The sequence below is a fragment of the Branchiostoma belcheri genome, unplaced genomic scaffold (genome assembly GCF_001625305.1).
Source record: "Branchiostoma belcheri isolate BF01 breed outbred unplaced genomic scaffold, Haploidv18h27 scaffold2, whole genome shotgun sequence".
NCBI lineage: Eukaryota > Metazoa > Chordata > Leptocardii > Amphioxiformes > Branchiostomatidae > Branchiostoma > Branchiostoma belcheri.
In genome coordinates this window covers 3,427,350-3,449,286 of record NW_017803490.1, presented here as the reverse complement: position 1 = coordinate 3,449,286, position 21,937 = coordinate 3,427,350, and the positions used below count along the sequence as shown (strand labels likewise).

General features: G+C 40.9%; 2 protein-coding genes across 2 annotated transcripts; one reads left to right on the top strand and one right to left on the bottom strand.

The window, feature by feature from the left end:
• Nucleotides 1-3,761: 3,761 nt before the first annotated feature.
• On the top strand, nucleotides 3,762-12,001 carry LOC109468393 (hepatocyte growth factor activator-like). The gene is made up of 8 exons (XM_019766643.1): nucleotides 3,762-3,878; nucleotides 4,202-4,385; nucleotides 4,962-5,207; nucleotides 9,923-9,936; nucleotides 10,103-10,292; nucleotides 10,764-11,002; nucleotides 11,410-11,655; nucleotides 11,997-12,001. Exons 2-8 carry the CDS (start codon nucleotides 4,255-4,257, stop codon nucleotides 11,999-12,001), a joined length of 1,071 nt encoding a protein of 356 aa, XP_019622202.1. The 5' UTR covers nucleotides 3,762-3,878; nucleotides 4,202-4,254.
• A 403-nt stretch (nucleotides 12,002-12,404) lies between these two features.
• LOC109468574 (PAX-interacting protein 1-like) lies at nucleotides 12,405-21,746 on the bottom strand. The gene is made up of 18 exons (XM_019766849.1): nucleotides 21,552-21,746; nucleotides 20,992-21,129; nucleotides 20,609-20,652; nucleotides 20,358-20,421; nucleotides 19,904-20,017; nucleotides 19,214-19,660; nucleotides 18,789-18,891; nucleotides 18,282-18,373; nucleotides 17,914-18,009; nucleotides 17,552-17,689; nucleotides 16,967-17,088; nucleotides 16,151-16,335; nucleotides 15,492-15,733; nucleotides 14,975-15,143; nucleotides 14,392-14,492; nucleotides 13,980-14,108; nucleotides 13,684-13,759; nucleotides 12,405-13,393 (listed from the first exon to the last, which is right to left on the bottom strand). The coding sequence occupies exons 1-18, from the start codon at nucleotides 21,645-21,647 to the stop codon at nucleotides 13,320-13,322; spliced, it is 2,430 nt and encodes an 809-aa protein (XP_019622408.1). The 5' UTR covers nucleotides 21,648-21,746; the 3' UTR covers nucleotides 12,405-13,319.
• Between the last annotated feature and the right edge of the window lie 191 nt (nucleotides 21,747-21,937).

Here is a 21,937-nt window from a genome sequence, read left to right as displayed (position 1 = left end):
GTCTACAGTGCTATTCTTTACTCTACAAGCACTTTACTCTGAGATATTGGATCAGATGGAACACATCTCACGGTACGACAACCGCCGAGCCACATCCTGAGCACTTTGTTAAACATCTGTCATACGTCAACCCGATTTCAAGTCAGGAAATGTCATTGGGTGGCTGACATTAAACAATCAAGCAAAGCAACCAATCAACGCAACGTTTGCCCTCTTCAGTGATTTGTTTGGACGGCTTATGCGAGTTTGATTAGAAATATACACAGCTTTGATCGAGTTAACGGGAGTTTGGGGAATTCGTGGACGTCATAGCTGCAAGACCAAAAGGTTAGACTGTTTACTTACGCCAATGTTCTGCTAAACTACATAAAGACATCGCATATCACCTTCATGACTAATGTCGTCTTTTCAAAAGGTCTATTCTATAGGGACACCTTGTCATTTTTATATATGAATAACTATTACTGAGCACAAGTGCCTCTCCCAAGAAATTATATTTGCCTTTCTAAGTACTGGAAGTCTTACGTGGCTTGAAAGCTCATACGTGTTGGTAGAAGTCATACGTGCGTATTTTGGACGTAATTTTAAATATAAGAAGACATCGTACTTCCATTTTTCTTTTGTAAAAGGAGTGGAGTAGAGACGGGGGGCGTCATAGGCTACCTGCAACATTAATTTTATCCACTTCTCACTAGATCAAGTGCCCATAATATGCATATCTTTATAGTGATATAATCACGATAAATTTGAAGATAAGTGATATGTAGCCAAAACCACTTATAGGGGAAAAATTCAACTATAAAATGATGCACAAGATAAAAAAAACAATACTGTAAGAAACATAACATAGAAAAAATGCATAATGTTTACCTTCGCATGTGGTCTGCTCTGTTAATTCGCACTCAAACACATTCACTGATATTGTGACAGGGGTCTAAATCCCTGCTACTATAAAATTGCAACATGATGTAACCCAACACCAGTTACCATGGTGACAGACGTCTGGTTCAGGTCGCTGACCACGTCAGAGGTCAGTGTTTGAAACGGAAGAAGAAGAAACAGAGCAAAAACAATATGTTTTCCTTCGTAAACATAATGACCCGCTTTCAACGTTCTATATATATAGAATCATTCTTGAAAGGTATCTTGAGTCAAGCTAGCTTGGTAGAATTGTAGCCACAGATCCCATCAACATTGAGAATCACTTATCTTATATTGTTACAACCTGTAAGGATTACGTATACTGCAGCTGCGGGGACGATTGAAACGTCTTCTTACCCGCCGAGGAAGATCAAAGCTTAGATAAGCGGCGAGGTCTCCACCTGACGCCGGGCGCTATCGATCTACAGTCTTATCTGAAATGTGCAGATCGTCAAGTTAGTACATTCGCCCGAGCGCCGGGGTTGTCGTTCTTTACGGAATCACTTAGACAACATCTTGACGAAAGCGGGAGTCGTGTATGCTTTACGTAAAAGGTCGCAGACCGCAGGGACAGTGGGTTGTTTTTTTATTCAGAAAAACAGTAATGAATGCACAGTTGAACTTTATTCCAACACACAATTTACCGAGAGATCAAATTTATTTTCAGCGACCACTGTTGCCTTCATCAGGATAATTAATGACCAATCACTTCACAACGTGATCTCGCGAGAGTTACGGTTACAAACACGTAAATTGTGTGTTGGAATAAAGTTCAACGTTTTTACTATGCTTACTACCAACACAGATGAACTTTCATGATAGTAATGAATGCAAATGAAAGGACATAGACAAAGGGACTGAGAACTCAAGTTAGGCACAACTTAAATTCTCCCAGCCACTTTGAGTGGGTTGTTAGTCCACGGTATCTAGGGCACGCTATTAGAAGGCAGAGCCCATCCCTCTCATTCCACCGCCTTTGTAATCAAAGATAGGTATACCCATTTACACCTGGGTGGTGTAGAGAAAAGTCGTGTAAAGTCCCTTCCCCAAGGACACACCGTCTGGCAAGGAATCAAACCCATGACCTCTCGATCCTGTGCCCAATAGCCTTGCCACTATGCCATCGTCACCACGGCAAAACATGTGTAAGCACTCCGATAACACGACATATGTGCAGTGTATAACCCTACCCCATGGTGAGGAGTTAAAAATGTCTTATTCTGATGGAGAGGTAAGGTATGTAAGGTTGAGGTGAGAAGAAATGTCTGCGTAAGTGTCGATGAGCGTAAAATAAATCTTGACTGACTGCGATGGTTCTAGGTCAGGCTGTGTACGTGTGTGTCGAGGTCAAAGAAAATCCGCAAATGCGTAGCATCATTTACATTTGTCCTACATTTGTCTCAGTGGCAAATATCGTAAATACAACAAAAACGTTTTTGCAGACCCCGCGCGCATTCACAAAACAAAAATTTTACCATCAACGCAGATGAACTTTCATGATATTTATAACATAACTGGTGGCAACTGTTCCCGGTTTTAATGTTGCAGTTAGTCGGTTGACCGTTAGGGGAGCTGCTGTGTGGTCGTGTCTTCGAGTAATATATAACTATAGCTAACTTGTGCAAGCCGAGTAACAATTAGTGATGAATACATGTAAGCACAAAAAGTGGCACAGGCAGAGAGAGAGGGAAAGAGAGAGAGAGAAAGAGAGAGAGAAAGAGAGAGAGAAAGCGAGGGGGGAGAAAGTAAGAGGAAGGGAGAGAGATAAGAGGAAGGGAGAGAGAGGGAGATAGAGAGAAAGTGGCAGAGAGAGAGATGTAACATAATTGTGTCGTATTCTTTGATTTTTTTTATAAAAACAAAATGTGTAACTCACAGATGTAAAGTCCATTCCCATAACTCATGTGTCCCATGATTGAATCACCAATACAAGAGTCACTGGCTTCAGCCAAACAACTTTTTTGGCATATGTTGTCTCCAGAAAACTGCTTTAGTGATATTATAGCTGCCTATTTCAGTAATTGATGTAGACATAACATTATTATAGAACATATCAAATGTATTCAGCCGTGGTGCAGGGGGAGGGGGGCAGGTTGTTGAATAGATCTCTTCTTCTCAGACTGGCGCCAGATGGCCATGACCTGAAAATACAGTTCTAAAGCACGTCATGTCCTTCTAACACATTAGTGACTGGGTCCTCCACAATGAGATAACCATTGTCACCTTTCTCTAACTTGTTGTTTGTGCAAGTCAAGTAACGATTTAAGTGCTTAATACACTTAAAACACAAAAACAGGAATGTACAGGGCAATTTTAGCGTTCCCACTGTAGCAGTGCCACTGGACTCTTTTCTTGTGGTGTTAGTTGTAGGTTAGGGCAAGCCTCAAAAAGACGTGCAAGCACCTAGATCAACTAGACCCAGGAGTTTCGTAGATATATATTGTGAAATATTACGTTACATAGTTCTGAAGGACGTCAGATAATTGAGAGTGGCCAGTATGAATTGCATCCAAAGAACCCTGGGCCTGTTGCTGTTAGTTTCAGTTCTGTGGCTGGAGAGGGCAGGGTCTGCCCTGACAGTGCAACAAGTGGAGCATCTGAATAGTAAGTTCTAAGTACCAATGTTGTTCTTCACTTCAATCAGGTACTAGAATGAGTGACAGCTATTGTCTGAGCCATAACATTGTCCATACTTTGTGCCAGACAAAAGAGGTGGTTGGGAAGAGTTCTGAACTGGGCAAAAAGACAATCTTCCCTACCCTTTCCATCTGCCTCTGAAGCTTTGTAGAGACTAGAAAATTCTAACAACAGTTACCGTCACACAACAGCCAGACTTGGGGAGGTGAAGGCGAGGGTTGATGCGGTAAAGATCAAAGTGATCCAAACTACTCAGACTCTGAACACCGCAGCAGAGACAGGACTTCCTCAGTTTGTTGCTCCGACCACCCCACCACCCGGTAAGACATTATACTTTTTGAGTATCCTGAGCCAGCGTCTATCCTTGGTAGACTTTCATGCCACGTACCATCCATATATACCGGTAACGAACTATGTTGTGGGAAGTTTCTTGAAAACAAAAAAGTGGTGAGAATCGACAAGAGTGAATAACTTCCATAACTCAATGTTGTTTCATTAAGTCGATCGCCAATACAAGCTTAACTTAAGGATCAATGAATCCAGCAAAATGTCTATTTTGCATAGGTCGTCCTATTATTTCAGTGATATACAGCCAAAGATATAAATATAAAACCTTTAGTTATAAGATTTCTGCCATATGCAGATTTCAACATCGCGCAAGGGAAGCCAGCGTTTCAGACGACCACAGAGTGGGGTATGGTTGCCCGCCTTGCTGTAGACGGGAACACCGATGGTGACTACTACCAAAGCTCCTGTACACACACCTCACAGTGGATAGCTAATCCCAGTTGGTGGGTGGATCTCGGGCGATCGTATAACATTGGCAGGTACGAACAGTTCAGACAAAGGATAATTTTCGCTACTGTCCAGTGTAAGAAACAGGAGGAGCCAGTAAAAACCCACTGGTTCCGGGCGGGGTTCGAACCCACAACCTCCCGGGCCCCAGTCAGACACTGTAACCGCTCGGCCGAAAAGGTCTAGACCCGTCGGCCGGGTCAGTTGGTAGCACCTAATAGTATAAACCCCCCACTGTTACACCAGGACTAAACTTTGATTAAAAAAAAAACAAAATGAACCTACAACAGTCTCCTTCTTCAGCATGTAGAATGACCAAAATCTCAGCAGAGTTGTTGTTGGAGGAATCACAGTTTTGGTAGTTCTTGACAATGTCAACCGCCAACCTAGATGGAACTTCATGCTAATCTTTTTTTGGCATGTGGGTAGCTGTTGTGGAGATGTAGGTCAAGTTCAAAAATGGTCCACCTGGCTTTTTCCAGTCGTACTGCAGCGGAATTTTTGTGCATTTGTCAATTATGTTTAAGAAGTATGTTGCACGCGCGTTTATGTTTAGTACACCTTAAACTGAGTTGTTATTGCCCTGCCATCATTGCAATTGTCCACAGAGTGGTCATCTTCAACCGCCAGGACTGCTGTCCAGAACGAATCAACCCCTTCAACATTCACATTGGGAATTCTGACCAGGTCGCTTTGAACCCCAAGTGTGGAGGTGACCATCAAATTGCCCTGAACCAGCCGTCCATTTCCGTCTCCTGTCAGGGGATGGCCGGGCGGTACGTCGGGGTCCGTCTGCCTGGAAACTCCCGGACCATGACCCTGTGCGAGGTCCAGGTCTTTGCAGGTAGACTTTTGCAATATAGTCATCTACTTGTATTTCCTGTATTCCCTGTACTGTATCGGATAGACTGTTTCATGTCGTTGACTGACCTATTAAGCGATATTACTAGCATACAGTACAGGGCCAGTTCATTCAGCTAGAGATTGTACATATCGATCAATAAACAATTATTACTATATTATTAATATTTGGCAATAGGATTTGGTACAGGCTGATGATTCTAAAAGATTACATGTAAGTTATACATAAGTTATCAGCACTGTTTGCGAATTTGTTCCTGTACAGTATAATCCGAGAAGCTTAAAATTGACTCCTATGGTATTACACTAACTTGTTTATAGTTGGCAGCAGAATATACGAATTATGAGTATTGGCCTGCTAGTGACTTTCTGTGGTACTGCAGCAGAACATTCAATTTTTCAACACCTTTTTTGTGTTTTACAGGATCTGGCTCCACGAGTACCATTCCCGATGGGTACACAGAGAGAGGGGGATCCTACTACAAGCTGTTCAGGACGACGAAAATGGACCAGGGCAGCGCACAGCAGACTTGCGAGGCTGACGGGGGAAACCTGGCTTCTATAAAGACCTCGTCTCTCAACAGCTTCCTTCTGGGCTTGATCCCAGACAGGGAAAACTACTGGTTCGGACTCAATGATAAGGAGGTGAGTATCATCTACTAACCTATTTTCTGTTTTTGTATTCCTACATGAAAAAGCTGTCATTTGATAAATCAAAACCTCCTTGGTCATAGGTTCAAGGCCTTCTATGATCTTTCCAAAATCTAATCATTTTTAACAGAACCTCTGAAACCCATACTTCTGTATCTGTATCTGTATAGTCTTCGGCATAACACACCAGCTTCACAGGCACGCAGCGCTGCGGCAGCTGGCTACATTACACCAAGCAACATGTTACACCTAACCCTGAACATCTAACCAAGGTTATGGCATTGACAGAATCAGGGAGAAATTCACAAAAACAATATATTTCACGGTGCAAGGAGGTTCAATGAAATGCGGAGGTATGTGATCTTAGAACTCTTGTTCTTCAGACTGAAGGCAGGTGGATGTGGGCGGACGGGAGCTTGAAGAAGAGCTGTGACTACACCAACTGGGCGCCGTACGAACCAAACGACAACTACGGGAGATTCGGGGGACAGGACTGCATCCACATGTGGGCAGGATCCAGCTTCAGGTGGGACGATGACGAGTGTTGGAAGGGGAAATATTTCATCTGTCAGATCGGTAAGTCTGAATCATTTGTGCTTTCAAGCTATTTCTTAAAATTATTATCAAGCCACACCAATTTAATTCGTTGGTTCTCAGATTCGCCTCTTATTTTTTTCTGATTTCCAAAAAAAATTTTTCTGGTTCTGAATCAACTAAAAATGCTTATATTTTGCCCCCAACAAAGTCTTCTTCCTGTTGTTATGTAGTTTTTCTACCTATCAATGCAGTGGTTTCATTAAAAGTTCAAAATTCATTGTTTAAATATGAACCCATCATTTTATGTTGACTTCATGGCTCCTAGCATTTGGGGCTATAATAGGATGCCTACACCTGTTTCTATTTTTTTTTTGTTGCCCTGTCGCTTCATATTTTTTCTGGAAAAAAAATCAGAGAACCAACAAATTACATTGGTGTGGCCTTACCTCTATGAAAAATTGAGGTATTGTTTTTGGCATCTCTCTCTCTTTTTCTCTTTGTTTCCGCATGGCCTTTAGGTCAGGTTGCAATAGATATGGTTGGTTCAGTCTGTCCAACAGGGAATAAGTCTATATTGCATGGAGGTCTGGGGTCTCTCGAATTTTAGTTTAATGAATGAATGAATGAATGAATGAATGAATGATGATATTCAATTTAATATTTGAATTGGAAATATCACCTAGGGAACACCCCCATTGCCAGTAGGTTGGAATGGTTACCTGGCCAGTATTCTATTTGCACACAGTTAATACTTTGGATATGATTTTCTAAATAAGTTTCATGTAATTTAGGCCAAAAAAAAACCATTTAAATTTCAGTGCATTTGAGATATGATTGCAGCACACACAGTTTTTGTTTTATTTGTTTGTTCATTGTTGATTTCATATTGAGCGATAATATATAAACAGTCTGTGATCATAATAACTTTTTATCAATGCTGCAAATAACAATTATCGCATCTATCTATCCATAGGGCCTGGAGAAGAAAGCTGTTAGAGTGCTGTTTAAGATTATGGCACGGTATTTCAAGCTATTGTTTACCTTTACCTATACAAGACTACAACCGTCTGTGACAGTGTCAGTCAGTGATATCTAGCCGTATTACGGTTATCATGCTTCTACTATTGATACATTTATATTGTTTTTATAGATTCTTTACCAACATTGGTATGTTTCGTATGGTCCACAACACATGTACAACTAAAACTTAACAAACTTTAAGCTAAATACATGTATGGATAAAGTCATCCTACTTACATGTATCCGACAAACTACATACAGAATATATGTCAGTGGCAACATTAGATTTTAAGATTAGTAACATTAGTCTCTAAGATTTAAACATTCTTTTATGTATAGAGCCCTCACGTCCCTGTGGCATTGTGTCGACCACCTTACTCCAAAGGAAAAAAATATTCCTTGCATTATACTCTTGAGTCTTCAGATACACAAGCTGTTTTTAGATGTCCTAAATTGAAATAATTTTAACACTATTGTAGATTATAGACTTATTGTTAAAGATGCACTGCAGTAAGTTCCATTTAATACTAGTAGAATATGAATTCAACCATTATTTGTCTGAAAATCATAAGCACAATGTAGCATCTTTGCTGTAATAAAGTTTTTTTTCAAACAATTTCATATCTACGAAATACCTTATTGGACCTTATTTTTAACACAAGGTCATCCTTCACCTTATTACATGTAATTAGTTATAAACAAGAAAGCGTCCTTGAAAACGTTGGCTTTCTTTTTGTTAAGGAATCAGTGACGTCATTGCATACCACACCCACACCAAGGCTTCTGTGTGAAAAGACTGAATGTTAAAACAACAAAATCGAATCTCATCACCCAATAGGGCTCACTTGTGTCTTCTTATTCAATTACGATGTCTCAAAAGTTAAGATTCTGCCCTGGAGGTCTTGACTTAGCCTACGCAATTTTCTCAGCCCTTATATATAATCAGTGTGATTATCTTCTCGTAAGTCTGAATAGAGATGTGTGCCTTGGACCATTGTTGCAGAAATCATACTAGCTAGAACAATCAGTATCATAAACACTGCATGAGATTCTATGTTTAAGTAGAACTGAAAGCATGCTTAAAGGTTCAGTATCTTCATTCAAATGAAAAATTTACGCATGCTTTAAAGTATGCTTAAAGATTGGACACTGTACTGTGAGACAAATGCAAATGTAGAATCAAGTTATGTGCGTCACTAGGAAAAGATCACATTTCCGTTGGGTTTACAACTTGACCAACTCAAAGATAAACTAATTTGGAGAGAACTATAACAACAATTGTCACGACTATACTTTCATTACACACCTGAGATGAGTTTCTTAAGTGAACGTGAAAGGTATCTATAAACAAGTTTGTAGTGGAACCTTTAGATTACTTGGCTCCAAGTGTCTGGTATTTTTAGTACCAAACTTTGGAGATCTGCTGGGCACGTAGAACGCTCTAGGCAGTTGAACATGGGACACAAGTACTGCATCCAGACAATGTTGTTGTTGGTTTACGTTTTGTTGTTGGGGAAGGGAGGTTCCGCCATGACAGTGGGAGAAGCAGCAGCACTTACGAGTAAGTACAATCATCGTTGCTCTTTCTTGTGTGGTTTTCAATGCAAGACTTCATCTCAAGCCTGCACTGTATATACCGGTACATTAGCAAGGAGTTATAGCTACCGCTCGATCATGATACAAAAACTTAAGATTCGTTCATTCTTTATCCGACACGTATTAGAAGATGAATGCCGTTTTCTAAGACTGAATCTTCACCCATCTTTACGAGATGTCTCCAATACAATTTCAAGATTGTAAACCGGCCTAAGCGGAATTCTTAAAAGCCTGTTTCCTGTCACACTGCAGCTCTACTTGAAGAAGTAAAAGCGGCGGTTGATGCAGCAAAGGTGGATGTGATGAGAGCGTCCATGTCTCTGAATGCCGGGGCGCAGGCCGGGCTCCTGCCGACACCTGTACCGACCACACCGCCACCAACGACCGAACCGCCCGTGCCAACCGGAGCTCCTGGTAAGTTTCCTCTTGCCTGATGTCCAGTCTATTGTGGCTGTGGCAGGCTGTCTTCGGGTCTCTAATAGTTTTTCCCCTGTCCAGACAACAGACCGCCCGGTAGGAGTGTTACATCAGTAGGAGTTTTGCACACCAGCAGTTGATTAGCCCCACCACGATCGTCGCGCAAAACCTACCGGGGAACCTAGCTGAGTCAGGCGGGGAAGGCTCCTGCAGCCTCGAAGAGAACCCGCAACAACCATGATAGACTGGACACTAGGCTAAGCTTCCCCAAGCTTGTCATCGTCATTTTACAAAGATTTGTAACGAGTTATTAAGTATATAGAAACCTACATTTTTCTCTTAGTCTGTCAGTTTTTAACACAGTTGATAGACAAATTTGGAAAAAAATTAACAACTCACTGCATTTTAGCTACATTTTTCTTACTTTACATAGAGTCAAACCTTCTCTTCAATCTGGCCACCTGACTATAACAACCAAATTTTCCAGGTTCCAGATCGTTTGTCATGGGTGCAAGCATCAAGCAACCTGTCCAAGAGGGCCACTTTACCTCGGTCGTCTAGCCTGGGTGGCACTCTTGGGCAGCTTTGACTGTAGCTTTATATACATGCCTCTTCTGTTGAACAAGAATAATCTATAGACATGACATGTAATGTTTTGTGGGTGTAGATGTCAATATCGCTCGAGGGAAGACAGCGTACCAGACAAGCACCCGTTCCGGGGGCGGTTCTGCCAGCCGTGCGGTGGACGGGAACACCAACGGCCAGTTTAACGGTGGATCGTGCACACACACCTGGGGACCGGGATCGTATAACCCCACGTGGTGGGTGGATCTCGGACAAACGTACCAAGTAAACAGGTAAGAAAGTAACAAAGCCTTTCTCTACAAAAGCTCCAGTTAATCCATGCCTCAGTCGAGTCACATTCTGCATAAAAGCTGTAGCCCCGGCCGGGCTTGGAGGCTGATTTCAAGTCCAAATTTAAAACAAATGTTGGCCCAACCGAGCCCCAAAATATGATCCATTAGTTAACTAGTTGGTTGGAGCCCCCCAAGAAGCCCGTAAATTACCCCGCGGGGCACCGGTTTGGAAATTTGATTAAGGCATAACTGACAAGCTCACATCTCAGTGGTGAATGTATGACACCTTTCCCCTGGACTACTGCCATACAATTGGTCATTTCGAGTTTTTGGACAGGCTAACCCTCACAAGCCATGAACCAACATGAGTCAAGATGATAGCATTCATGAGCTTTCTCAGTTTCTAGTTCTATATGGTGTTGAAGATTCCCAATATTGCCTCAATACTGATTGCTTTGTCACTATGTACAGGGTGGTCATCTACAATCGCCTGGACTGCTGCAGGGACCGACTCAGCCCCTTCCACATCCACATCGGGGACTCCGCCCACGTCACCGCCAACCCCAGGTGCGGAGGAGACCATCGGATCAGCACCAGAGAGAAGTTTGTGTCCATCCGGTGCCCGGGGATGACGGGACGGTACGTCGGCATCCGTCTGCAGGGTTACCGCATCCTCACGATGTGCGAGGTCCAGGTCTTCTCAAACGCAGGTATGACGGCCTCTGAAATGTTCTCAAATGAGAAACCAAACATACCGTACAATATCAAATACTAACGTACGGAAAGTGTTACAGAAAATGGGATTGGCTTGAAGGTCCCAGAATATGAGCCAGATACATGATCCTGCTAAATACATGACTCCAACACAACTTGGGGGTTTCTAATATACCTGAAATTTGGGGTTTAGTCGTGATGTGGGAGACTAAACCTAACCTACCAATGATCCCAATCCTAACCCTTACCCTAACCCTAATAACAACCCCAACCATAACCCAAGCCCCTAAACACCTGACCTCTCGTGTGTCTGGCAGCTCAAGGATTTGGCCCAACACCAAAGTCGACAAGTTGTGATACATGTTCCAAAGCCTTAAGCATGATACTCTTTTTTTCCATGCAGAGGAGACATGCCAGGTTGGTAATGGAGCGTCCTACCGAGGGACACTCGCTGTGACCGAAACAGGCCGGACGTGCCAGCGCTGGGACCGTCAGAGCCCCCACAGTCACAACAGGACACCCCGGAACTACCCGGCAGGCGACCTGGCAGGGAACAACTACTGCCGCAATCCTGATGGCTGGCAAGCCCTATGGTGCTACACCACGGACCCTGCCAGTAGATGGGAGCATTGTGACCTGCCAGTCTGTGGTAAGAACTTGTTGTATCCTGAACCGTGCTTTATCCAGAATGTGCTTTATCTAGAACCATGCCTTATCCAGAACTGTGCCTTATCCAGAACCATGCTTTATCCAGAACCATGCTTTATCCTAAACCATGATTTACCCAGAACAGTGCTTCATCCAGAACCATGCCTTATCCAAAACCATGCTTTATCAAGAGCCGAACTTCAAATTATGGATCAATTACATATGTATATATTTTATTCCAGTGTCTAAGGTTACTCAACTGATGATATATGTTCGCTTTTAATATGATATATGTTCGCTTTTAATATGATATATGTTCGCTCTTCATTTTTTGTTGTTTAGGTTGATGCAGTGGCAACATCTGGGTCTTCACAGCAATGTTGGTGTCACCTGGACTTACTGTTTGTTTGTTTGTTTGTTTGAGCCGTAGCAATGCTTACATTATTGGCATATTGTAATATCCATTCCTACAGAACTTGTGTCTGGATTTAGATTTTGACAAAGGAGGTAATACTCCGTGAAATAGATTATCTGACATTTGCTTTGAATATCTAATACTCTAAGGTTATAGGCAGTTAGTAGCCAAATGGCTATTTTGGTGTGGTTATAATTAAAGGTTATAATACTGTGCAGCAGTTAACTTAGATGTAGCTAATCAATGTGTAAAAATATATTTCATGCATGGGGATTTTTCCAAGTTCATACCTCGCAACATGGCTAATAAAGTGCTACAACATGACAACATGCGTATCATGGTAAATGATAGACTGCATTTAATATTCTTCAATTTATTTCTAGTCTTGAATCATACAAAAATGGACAAGAGAAAAAGTTAGAAGTATGAATAGTTAGAAAATTACCTCGGCATTGCTACCTATGCCTCATATACAAACTTAAACATGTTGTACAATAAGAGTTTTACGTATATGTACATGTACAACAGAGTCAGTGAAATCCACTGGGTTTCTAACATTTTCTAAAACAATTAAAAACAGTTTCCCCATCAAAGACCTGCCCAAAATCTAGCAGTTTTTATGCCTTTGTTTGACGTTTTACTAATTTATGTGTATCTTTTTATCAACTGCAAGGGAATGCCTCGCAGTAACTTGCACAATACTAGTATAGTAAAATGGCTGAACTTTTATACTGGGCCATGGGGAATACAAAATCATGTCAGGATGCATAGTGCAAGTCTATCTGAATATTGCTAAATATGGAACACGATTGTTGTACTAGTCAAACCCCAAAACTGTTAGAATTATATCTAAATATCAGCTGTAAAGTTAGATGGGGAAAGGTCTCGATCAAAGATGCCATTATAGTTTTTTTTTCTAACTCCAGCACATTTTCTTATTTGTTGTTATTCATGTTTGTAAAGTGCTTTCACTACAATCAAAATAAATAAAAACAATCCAAACTCAAACCTGTGGAAAAGTGTAAAATCCTTTTTGTGGCAAAGGTTATTAATTTCATCACGCTTTAAGTCTTAATATAGTTCAAACACTAAATGTTTTGGAATGTTTATGTAAATTCTGTACACCAAGATCTGCAAGTTTACACGCAAGCCCTTATGTTACTGTAACAGTTATTTTACATGGAAATCCTACCCTAACAAGATTAAAACATGCCCCAACATTTACAAACGTAATCGATCATGCAAAGAAACTAAAACCTGTACGACTCAAAGTCCATTTTTTGACACAATACTCCAGTAAGGATGAACTCAGCACTGTAGACATCTGAAAAGTCAAAATATAGAAATGGTGAGCATACACATCATTATACAATTATGTTTGAATATACTATTGTCCTATTAAAATGTAATATCTACATTAAAAGCTAAGATATAAACTTCTTATAATTACCTGAAGTAAAATCCTAACATCTAAACTATTACATGTATATGTGCTACACAAAGCTCAGATATGTTCATGTTTTGAGATATTGGATGGATGGATAGATGGATGGATGAAAGAATGACAGAAGAATCAATGCATGAATCAATAATAAGAAATACATGCAATCTTACCGATGTTGTTACTGGCATAGTCAGCACACATCTGAACATCACTCTCACAGGTAATGACAAAAATCCTTGGTGAACCCTGGAAAAAATACACAAGAGTCAATCCTTGAAAGTATGTTACCTCCCCAACCAAAGTTAGGTACCCATTTTACAAGTGTGTGGAGTGAGGAGAATTGTGTTTAAGTGCCTTTCCCAAGGACACAGCATCTAGCCAGGAATCAAACCCATGACTTCTCAATCTCCTGTCTGCTAGCCTAGCCACTTGACCATTTGACCGCACCCCTAGATGAAAGCCTTACCTGTCGTGAAGCCAACACCCTGTTGACAGGAGGCTTGGTCCCTACGACCTTCCCCCCTGCTGCCTCAACTATAGTTTTCATCATGTCCAGTCTGGGAATCACATTGGGAGTCATGTAAAAACATGTGTCCTGTAAAACAAGTGGGCCTGGTGGTTAAAACAGTACACTTGGAGCAGAACATGCTACTACTACTACTGCTACTACTACTACTACTGCTACTGCTACTGCTACTACTACTACTGCTACTGCTACTGCTACTGCTACTGCTACTGCTACTGCTACTACTAACTACTACATGTACTACTACTGCTACAACTACTGCTACTGCTACTACTACTGCTAGCACTACTACTACTACTATACATGTTGTTTAGACATGTGAATACTTCTGTGAAGTGTCTGTAGTACGTACCTTGAACAGTTTCTGTACCCGTGCCCTGGTCAGAGATTCTGACAGACTGAAGCCAAACTGTGCCTCCTGCTCCTGATCTACCAACGTGTGCATCTTCTCCTCTGGAAAGGAAAGAGAACAGGATATAAACTTCAACTATAAAAATGTAAGGATAATACAGGTACTTTTTATCATATGGTCCTCAGACTACGGCCTATATACACACTCACACACACACTAACTTTCTCTCGCACACACATATAAACACACGCACGCACACACACACAGTGACACACATAATTATGCACACACACAGTGACACACATGCACACACGCACACACGGTGACACGCACACAAACTAACTCTCTCAAACGAAGCACACACACACAGTGACACACGTGCACATACTCTCTTGAACACACACATATGCATGCACACACACATTCAGACAAACAGTGACACACACAAACACACACGCACACTAACTCCTCTTGCACACACACACTAACCCGCACACAAACACACACACACACACACACATGCACACACAAACACGAACACACACAAAACACAAACAACAACAAACTGCAGCTGTCTCCTTACCGACGAAGCACCTGTGCTTGAAGCTGTCCTCGACCCATGCAGGTGAGACGATGAACCTGCAGGTGGAGACACCTGACAGGAACTTGACCGTCCGCAGCACCTTGGTCGACACCAGGTGGGTACACTTGTGGATGTTCTCCGCTATCTCTCCACCAATCAGCTGCACTTTCTGTTGGGAGGCAATGGCATAGACATGGACATTAGTTAAAAGTCTGCTGATTGGTCAAAGACACCAATTTTTAAAAAAGGATAACAAAGACTAAGCCTAAAGTCTGCTAAACATTCCAGCTGTTTGGTACATACAGAATTCCTATCATTCTTATCATCAGTGACAAAAAAAGGCTTCATTTGCAAACATCAGCATTTTTACTGTGCTGAGGGTACTGTGCACTTCATGTACAACTTTCATACTTGTTCATTCATAAAATTGTCATAGGATCTCTATCTATATTTGATAGAATACAGGACTGCTGTCTGTACTTTAGTTTAGCAGAAAACCAGGTACATGCATGCTTACCGTTGTGAGGTCATTGACACTTGCGTTGTCCAGTCCGGTGAAAAGCACCCTGGGAGTTTTCTCTGGAGGCAGCCTCCTGAAGGGCTTGATGGGTTCGTTCCGCTGTCGTTTGTTGGTGCCGTTCCCGTCCTGCGAACCTTTCCTCTTCGACTTGGAGGGCGGCGATGGTGTGAAGAGGACACGGTTCCTGCTCAGGTTCTGCAAGGCATCTTGGGATAGCTGCAACGCAGTCATCCAGGGGCCTACAAAAAGTTTAATTACAATCTGTCACATCAGATTGAAATTGGAATTAATGATTCCGTTTTTCTCTTTTTTCTGCCTGAGCTTTACACATGTATTAACGTGTATCATATATCTGTGTTGTGTACAAATATGTACAGGTGTAGCATGTCAGAATGCTCCCCTGGTCAGAATGTACCCGGGGGTGTATTGAAGACCAGGGTACATTCCAGCCTGCTACACCTGCTTCTGAAAAAGATGAAAAATGATCTAGAAACTAGAAAGGTAACTTTGCAAAGCAAATGCATAATGTTTACCTTCGCATATGATCAGTGTGTTGTTTGGTGAAGAAGAAAAGAAGGAAACAGAAACAGAGCAAAAGCAATATGTTTTCCTTCTGCAAAGGTAAACATAACTAGAATAAACATGCCAGCACTCACCCATGACAGCTTTAACGTAGTGATAGTCCAGTAGGAAAGGTTCGTTAGCGGAGAAGCTCTGGTACTTCGGCAGCCCCGTCTGTTTGATGGCGTCGAAGTTTCCCAGGATGATGTCACTGAGCCACTGGACATTCACACACGGAGTTCTCCACTCCAACGCCTTTTTGTGTTTCTCTCCTTCAGGCCTGAGGAGAAAAGGAAAGAGTACAGATTAGGCTACACAAACCATGTTCATTTCTAAACAGAGCATTTCTAAACTGTTCTAAGATAGTTCTGTCACTGACTAATGAGCATTTCTAAACAGTTAACGATAGTCCTGCTATTAGGCAACTATTGGCTACTTTAAACACAGTGACTACATGCCAACCAAAACTTTGGATAAGAATCATGATAAATTGGTCTGAGGGAAAAAGAGAGAGTACAGATTAGGCCACGCAAACCCTGTTTTATGAATGACTATATCTTTTAAGAAAAAAAAATGAAATGTGTGATTAAGCAGCAAAAAGTTACATTTAACCTAGCCGTGGCGACTCGAGAAGCCTTTTGTATGTATAAACTGGCTTCCGAGCATTTCTAAACAGTTTAAGATAGTTCTGTCACAGATTAAAGAGCATTTCTAAACAGTTAAAGATAGTCCTGTCATAAGGCAACTTTTGGCTACTTTAAATAGTCACTACATGCCAACCTTAAGGTTTATCATCAAAGTAGCTATCAGATTTCCTAACCTGAATTCTGAAACTATTCAAACAATAAATGTGTATGAAAGTTTAGAGATGCAATGAATGCTGATGTGTGCTAGTGTTAAATCCTGCTCACCTTTTACATATGAGAACTGTGTTAAATCGACTGAAGCTCCCTGTGTACTTAGCACCGGCCAGAGATATCATCATCTTCAGGTTCTCTCTGTCCTGGTCAACAAACCCGGTCACTGCAATAATCTGGGAAACAAACACAACAAACGTTTACAAAAACTGCAACATCTGGAAGTAATTTTATATCCAGTACTAGTGGTGACATTGATATACGTGTAAGCTTTTTCACTTGAGTGCATCACCACTACTATGTATTGTTCTGTTTAGATGTTGAAATAAAAAAAAGGTGGTAAGGTACATGTACTAGTACTATTAGCTCCAACCCTAAGGTACTGCCAAAATATGTGATTTTGGATCATTTCTGATACATTCAAGTGTATACCAGGACTCCCATATTCATTCTGTAATTTTTAGGTAGCAAGTATGGGAGCCCTGGTATACAAATAAGATGACAACCATGCTAATAGTAACAAACAAAATAGATTTTTCAAAGTCAAACATGGTAACATATCTTCCTCTACATGATTAAATAATCTAGGGACATAAAATCTCTTCAGCAACCAACAAGCAATCAACAAATGACTCTGACCTGTCCATTGCAGGGTTTGATACTGTGTGGGAACGGTGTTGGCAGGTGGAGAGCCTTCCATGGTGGGACCATCTTCCTAATGGTCAGGACATCGTTTAACCAGTACGCTGTCACGCACCTCTTACCATCCTGCTGGGCCTAACAGTTGTTAAAGAAACTTCAGTTAAGAACTAGAAAGGTAACATTTGCAAAGAACATGCATAATGTTTACCTTTACATATCGTCTGCTCTGTTAAGTCTTACTCAAACACATTAATATATATGGCGTTAGGAGTCCAAATCCCTCCTGCTAAAAAATTGCAACATAATGTAACCCAACACCAGTTAACATGGTGACAGACATGGTGACAAGAAGGACTTACCTGTTTGAAGAATGGACTAGCCTGGTTGTCACACAGTAAATGGGTGCACCGCTGGGAGTAGCCTGGATCGACAAAACCACCATGCTGGTGCACCACCTAGCAGATGGAGTAATTATTGCAATCAGTCCATACGAGTACTTTCAATCAAAACAGAGCAGGTATGAAAAGAACACAAAGAGAAATGGAAGAAACGAACAAGAGGAGAATTGAAAGAATGGAATAGAAAGGATTTGACAGAAAGAGAGAAATATCATGAAAGAAAAGAAGAAGTTAGAAAAAGAAAATGCTGCTAATAAGAATTGGAAGTAAAAAAGAGGGAAATACAAAGGAATAAGCGAAGAAAGCTCTGTATCTGTAGATGTACCCACCCTAGTCCATGTCTCCAGCTGTGCAGGTAGTACCTGGTCCTGATAGTCAACTATCACAAAGATACAGCCCAGCAGACAGGTGTCAGGGGGAACTGGGGGTGGAAAAGGCACTTTAGTCTACAAGTCATATCAACCTGTTAGTAAGACAAGTTCTATACAAGTAGTGCCAAAAATATCCTTTCCAATCTGGCTACATGTATATTTAAAGGGGAATTATGTAACATTTTCGCACCAAAAACTGAAATATTTTAATTAAAAAAATCTTCATGTGATTGTAATTTACTTTTTAACATATTTCACATTTATATCTCATATTTCTGACATTCATAGTTGCCGTTAAAACAGCTTACACAAGGTGCACTCCATTTGATCAGAAATATACTTTTTATTCTAATGTTACATAATGCAGGTTTAAGGCTAGCCCTGAGGCTTGTTAGGTAGTCTTGTCTGCATGGCAGATGACAGATAAATACTGATGTCACATGATTAAAGAGAAGAGACCCTTACTGTTTATCTTAGGATCATGCCCGTGGTACTCCAACAACTCCCCATCACCCTTCAGGAACGGAGGCGTGTCGTCTAGCTGGGAGATCTGGATCGTCTCATGGACCTGCACGGAAAAGGAAAAACTAAAATTACTCAAAACTAGAAAGGTAACATTTGCAAAGCAAATGCATGCTGTTTACCTTCAAATGGTCTATCCCAACAAACTACTGCACTGTTTATTCTTACTCAAACACATTCACACATGTGTATGGTGATCAGCCCCTCCCACACTCCTACAGTACTAGTTGCCATGGTGACAGACATCTGGACAAGGTCATAGACTTAATTTGTTTGGAGAAGCAGAAACTGAGCAAAAACAATATGTTTTCCTTCTTCGAAGGTAAACTTCTTTCTTTCTTTTCCATCCTAAATTCAATCCAAGTTACCTTTGTGGAGTCCCGTGGACTGAGAACAAGTTTGGTTCCACTTGCGTCAATGTGACCGCTATTCGTGATGTCCCGTATCCTCCTGTTGGTAACCAACGGTGACTGGACTCTACCAAGTGACCTGTGATCAGGGGGGGTCTGGTCACAAGCACTCTTGTTCAACAGATTCAACAATCTTGGGGCCTCGACCTTCTTCTTGCCATCTAAGCTCAGTCCTGATTGGTCAAGTCCCATCAATGCTTCACCCTGATTGGCTGAGGATGGAAGGGTGTCCATGGGTTCTTCCTCCTGATTGGCTGGGGGAGGTTCTTTCTTTTCCTCCTTGATGACAAGCCTGGGGTGATATTTCTCCTCCTCTTGTTGTTTTTTCTGAGCGAGACTTTCGACAATCCAGTCTGGTGTCACAACCTTGATCTTTGTGTGTTTTAGCGCACACTCATATTTTGCCTGAAAAACATCAATTGAAATGATTATGATAATTACAGTATGAGTATCATAATATTATCTCTATTTCAAACATGTAGAGACGCAAGAAGATGTAGTTCATCTATACCATAATTTCATATCATAGAGTTGACATCCTTAGTAATGAATCACAACAAGATAATATCCAAATACTAGTATCTAGGTTAAACAGGAGGGAGGTTGTGCAATACATGTAAGAGCAGCAGGTACATGAAGCGTGCTCACCCCCTCAGGTTTAGGTGTGACTAAATGTGTACATCTCTTGTTGAAGTTCAGCTGACAGTTCCCGCCATAGAAGGTCACCATACCCCACAATGCCTTGCGGTCCTCTTCTGGAATCTGAAAAATAAGATCATGTTTATTCTTTTACAAACCGTTTTCAGAAATATTTCAAGTCTCTTACTTACTAGTACTCACTCATTCCAAGTATATACATTTGTACCTGAAGATGCATGCAAGGACATTTGTCTAAAAAATTGCAATTGTAAACAGTCATAATTCTCTTGTCTTCTCTTCTTGAAGATGAAATCTATCTGTGTACATATGAAAGTGGCAAGTTGGACCTGTGGTTAGGGTTCTCAAATTGAAACTGAAGGTTATGGGTTTGAATCCCTAGCAGCCTTTAGGAAAGGCACCATGTATTTTGGCATAACAGAAAATGTAGAAAGATTTTTCTCACCTGTGATAGACATAAGACTAGACCTGAGAACAGTTTGTTGTCTTCTGGAGTGAAGGCCTTGTGCCTGACACATAGTGTTAAGAAAAAATCTTGGATTCTTCAAACAATATTTTCATCTTGTGTTTACCATCATACAATGGTGAAATGAACTGTAGCAGTTTCCTCTTAAACTGCAAGACTACAAGTGTATAATTCCTACTGTACAAAACAAAATATACAGACATAGCAGTAACTCTCTCAGTAAAGGATACGGTAGAAGACGTTCACATCTAGCTGACAGGATCACCCATTTTGGCTGGAGGGGGGAATAAGAAAAGGCAGTTAACATCACAAGCAACTTTTCCAAATTCCTACCATGCATGTAATGCACATAATTTTGTGCATCTTAAGCACCTATATAGTGATTACATCTTACAATGCTCTCACTTTGTTTAGAAAAACCCCATGGCATGGTGTTCTTGTGGTTAGGGTTGTTGACTCTCTGGTGAATGATCTAAAGGTCCTGAGTTCTAATCTCTTGAAGTCCCCATTGTTGTATCCTTAGGAAAGGCCAAGGAAAGGAAAAATCCATTTCCTCACTCAACTCAGATATTCATGATGAAAAGAAGAAACATAAAAGAGTGAAAGTTGTTACCGTGACAACTGGGAGGTCGTACACCTCCCTTGCCTCGCTGACTTCTGGGTAATCTTCGTTGTCTGCGATGACGTGAGTGGCGAGATCTGTGAGGTACGAGTACTCCTTCCCACCGCCCTGACGCAACAACTTCTGTACCTGTTCATAATAAAATACACACATTGATGAGTTTGTACCATAAATTAAGTTCATCTGAATAACAATTTACATAATGAAATATTAAATTGTTCTCCAACTCTTTATACAATTTTCGACCAAATCTTTCAACTGTTATCATCAGCACTTGGGTCAACAAGACCAATTTATGATTATTATCATATCATTGCAATAAAATGCCTAATTTGATCTACTGAGTGGAGGTTAAAAATCAAAATCTAGAAGAATAGAAAGGAAATGTGAAAGCCATATGAATGTAATATCATGAATTTACATCATTTTTATCGTACATAATTTTTTTTTAAGAATCAAGGTACCAAAAGAACGTCTGATCATGAAAACCCCGCGAAAGACAAAGCCCAAAGCCCCCCTCCCCACCTAACACTGAGAGTATTTTTTCTCACCTGATCGCTGATGTTGCCGCATAAGAAGTACTTCACATCTTTGAAGAAGTCGCTAGGAACCGTCAAGTCTTCCGAACCTTGCGACTCGGTCACCATTTTAGGGAGAAACGCGAGAAAGACGACAGAAAAAAATGTCCGATGCAATCTTGTCTTTTCTCCCGCCAAATTTTTCCCACTTAGAACATACCACTGTGTTTTCAGGGACAACAATATTGTTTTATACATAAGTCTATATCAAAAAGATGATCCATTTTATCAAATTAGCATAGATTTTGTAAAATTTATTACATATAGAATAAAAATTACTACAAAAATATAACATCGCTGCTTTTTGTAAGTTTTTTAGAGAAGTTTAAACAGAGTCATGGAAACCCCCTAAGAATTAT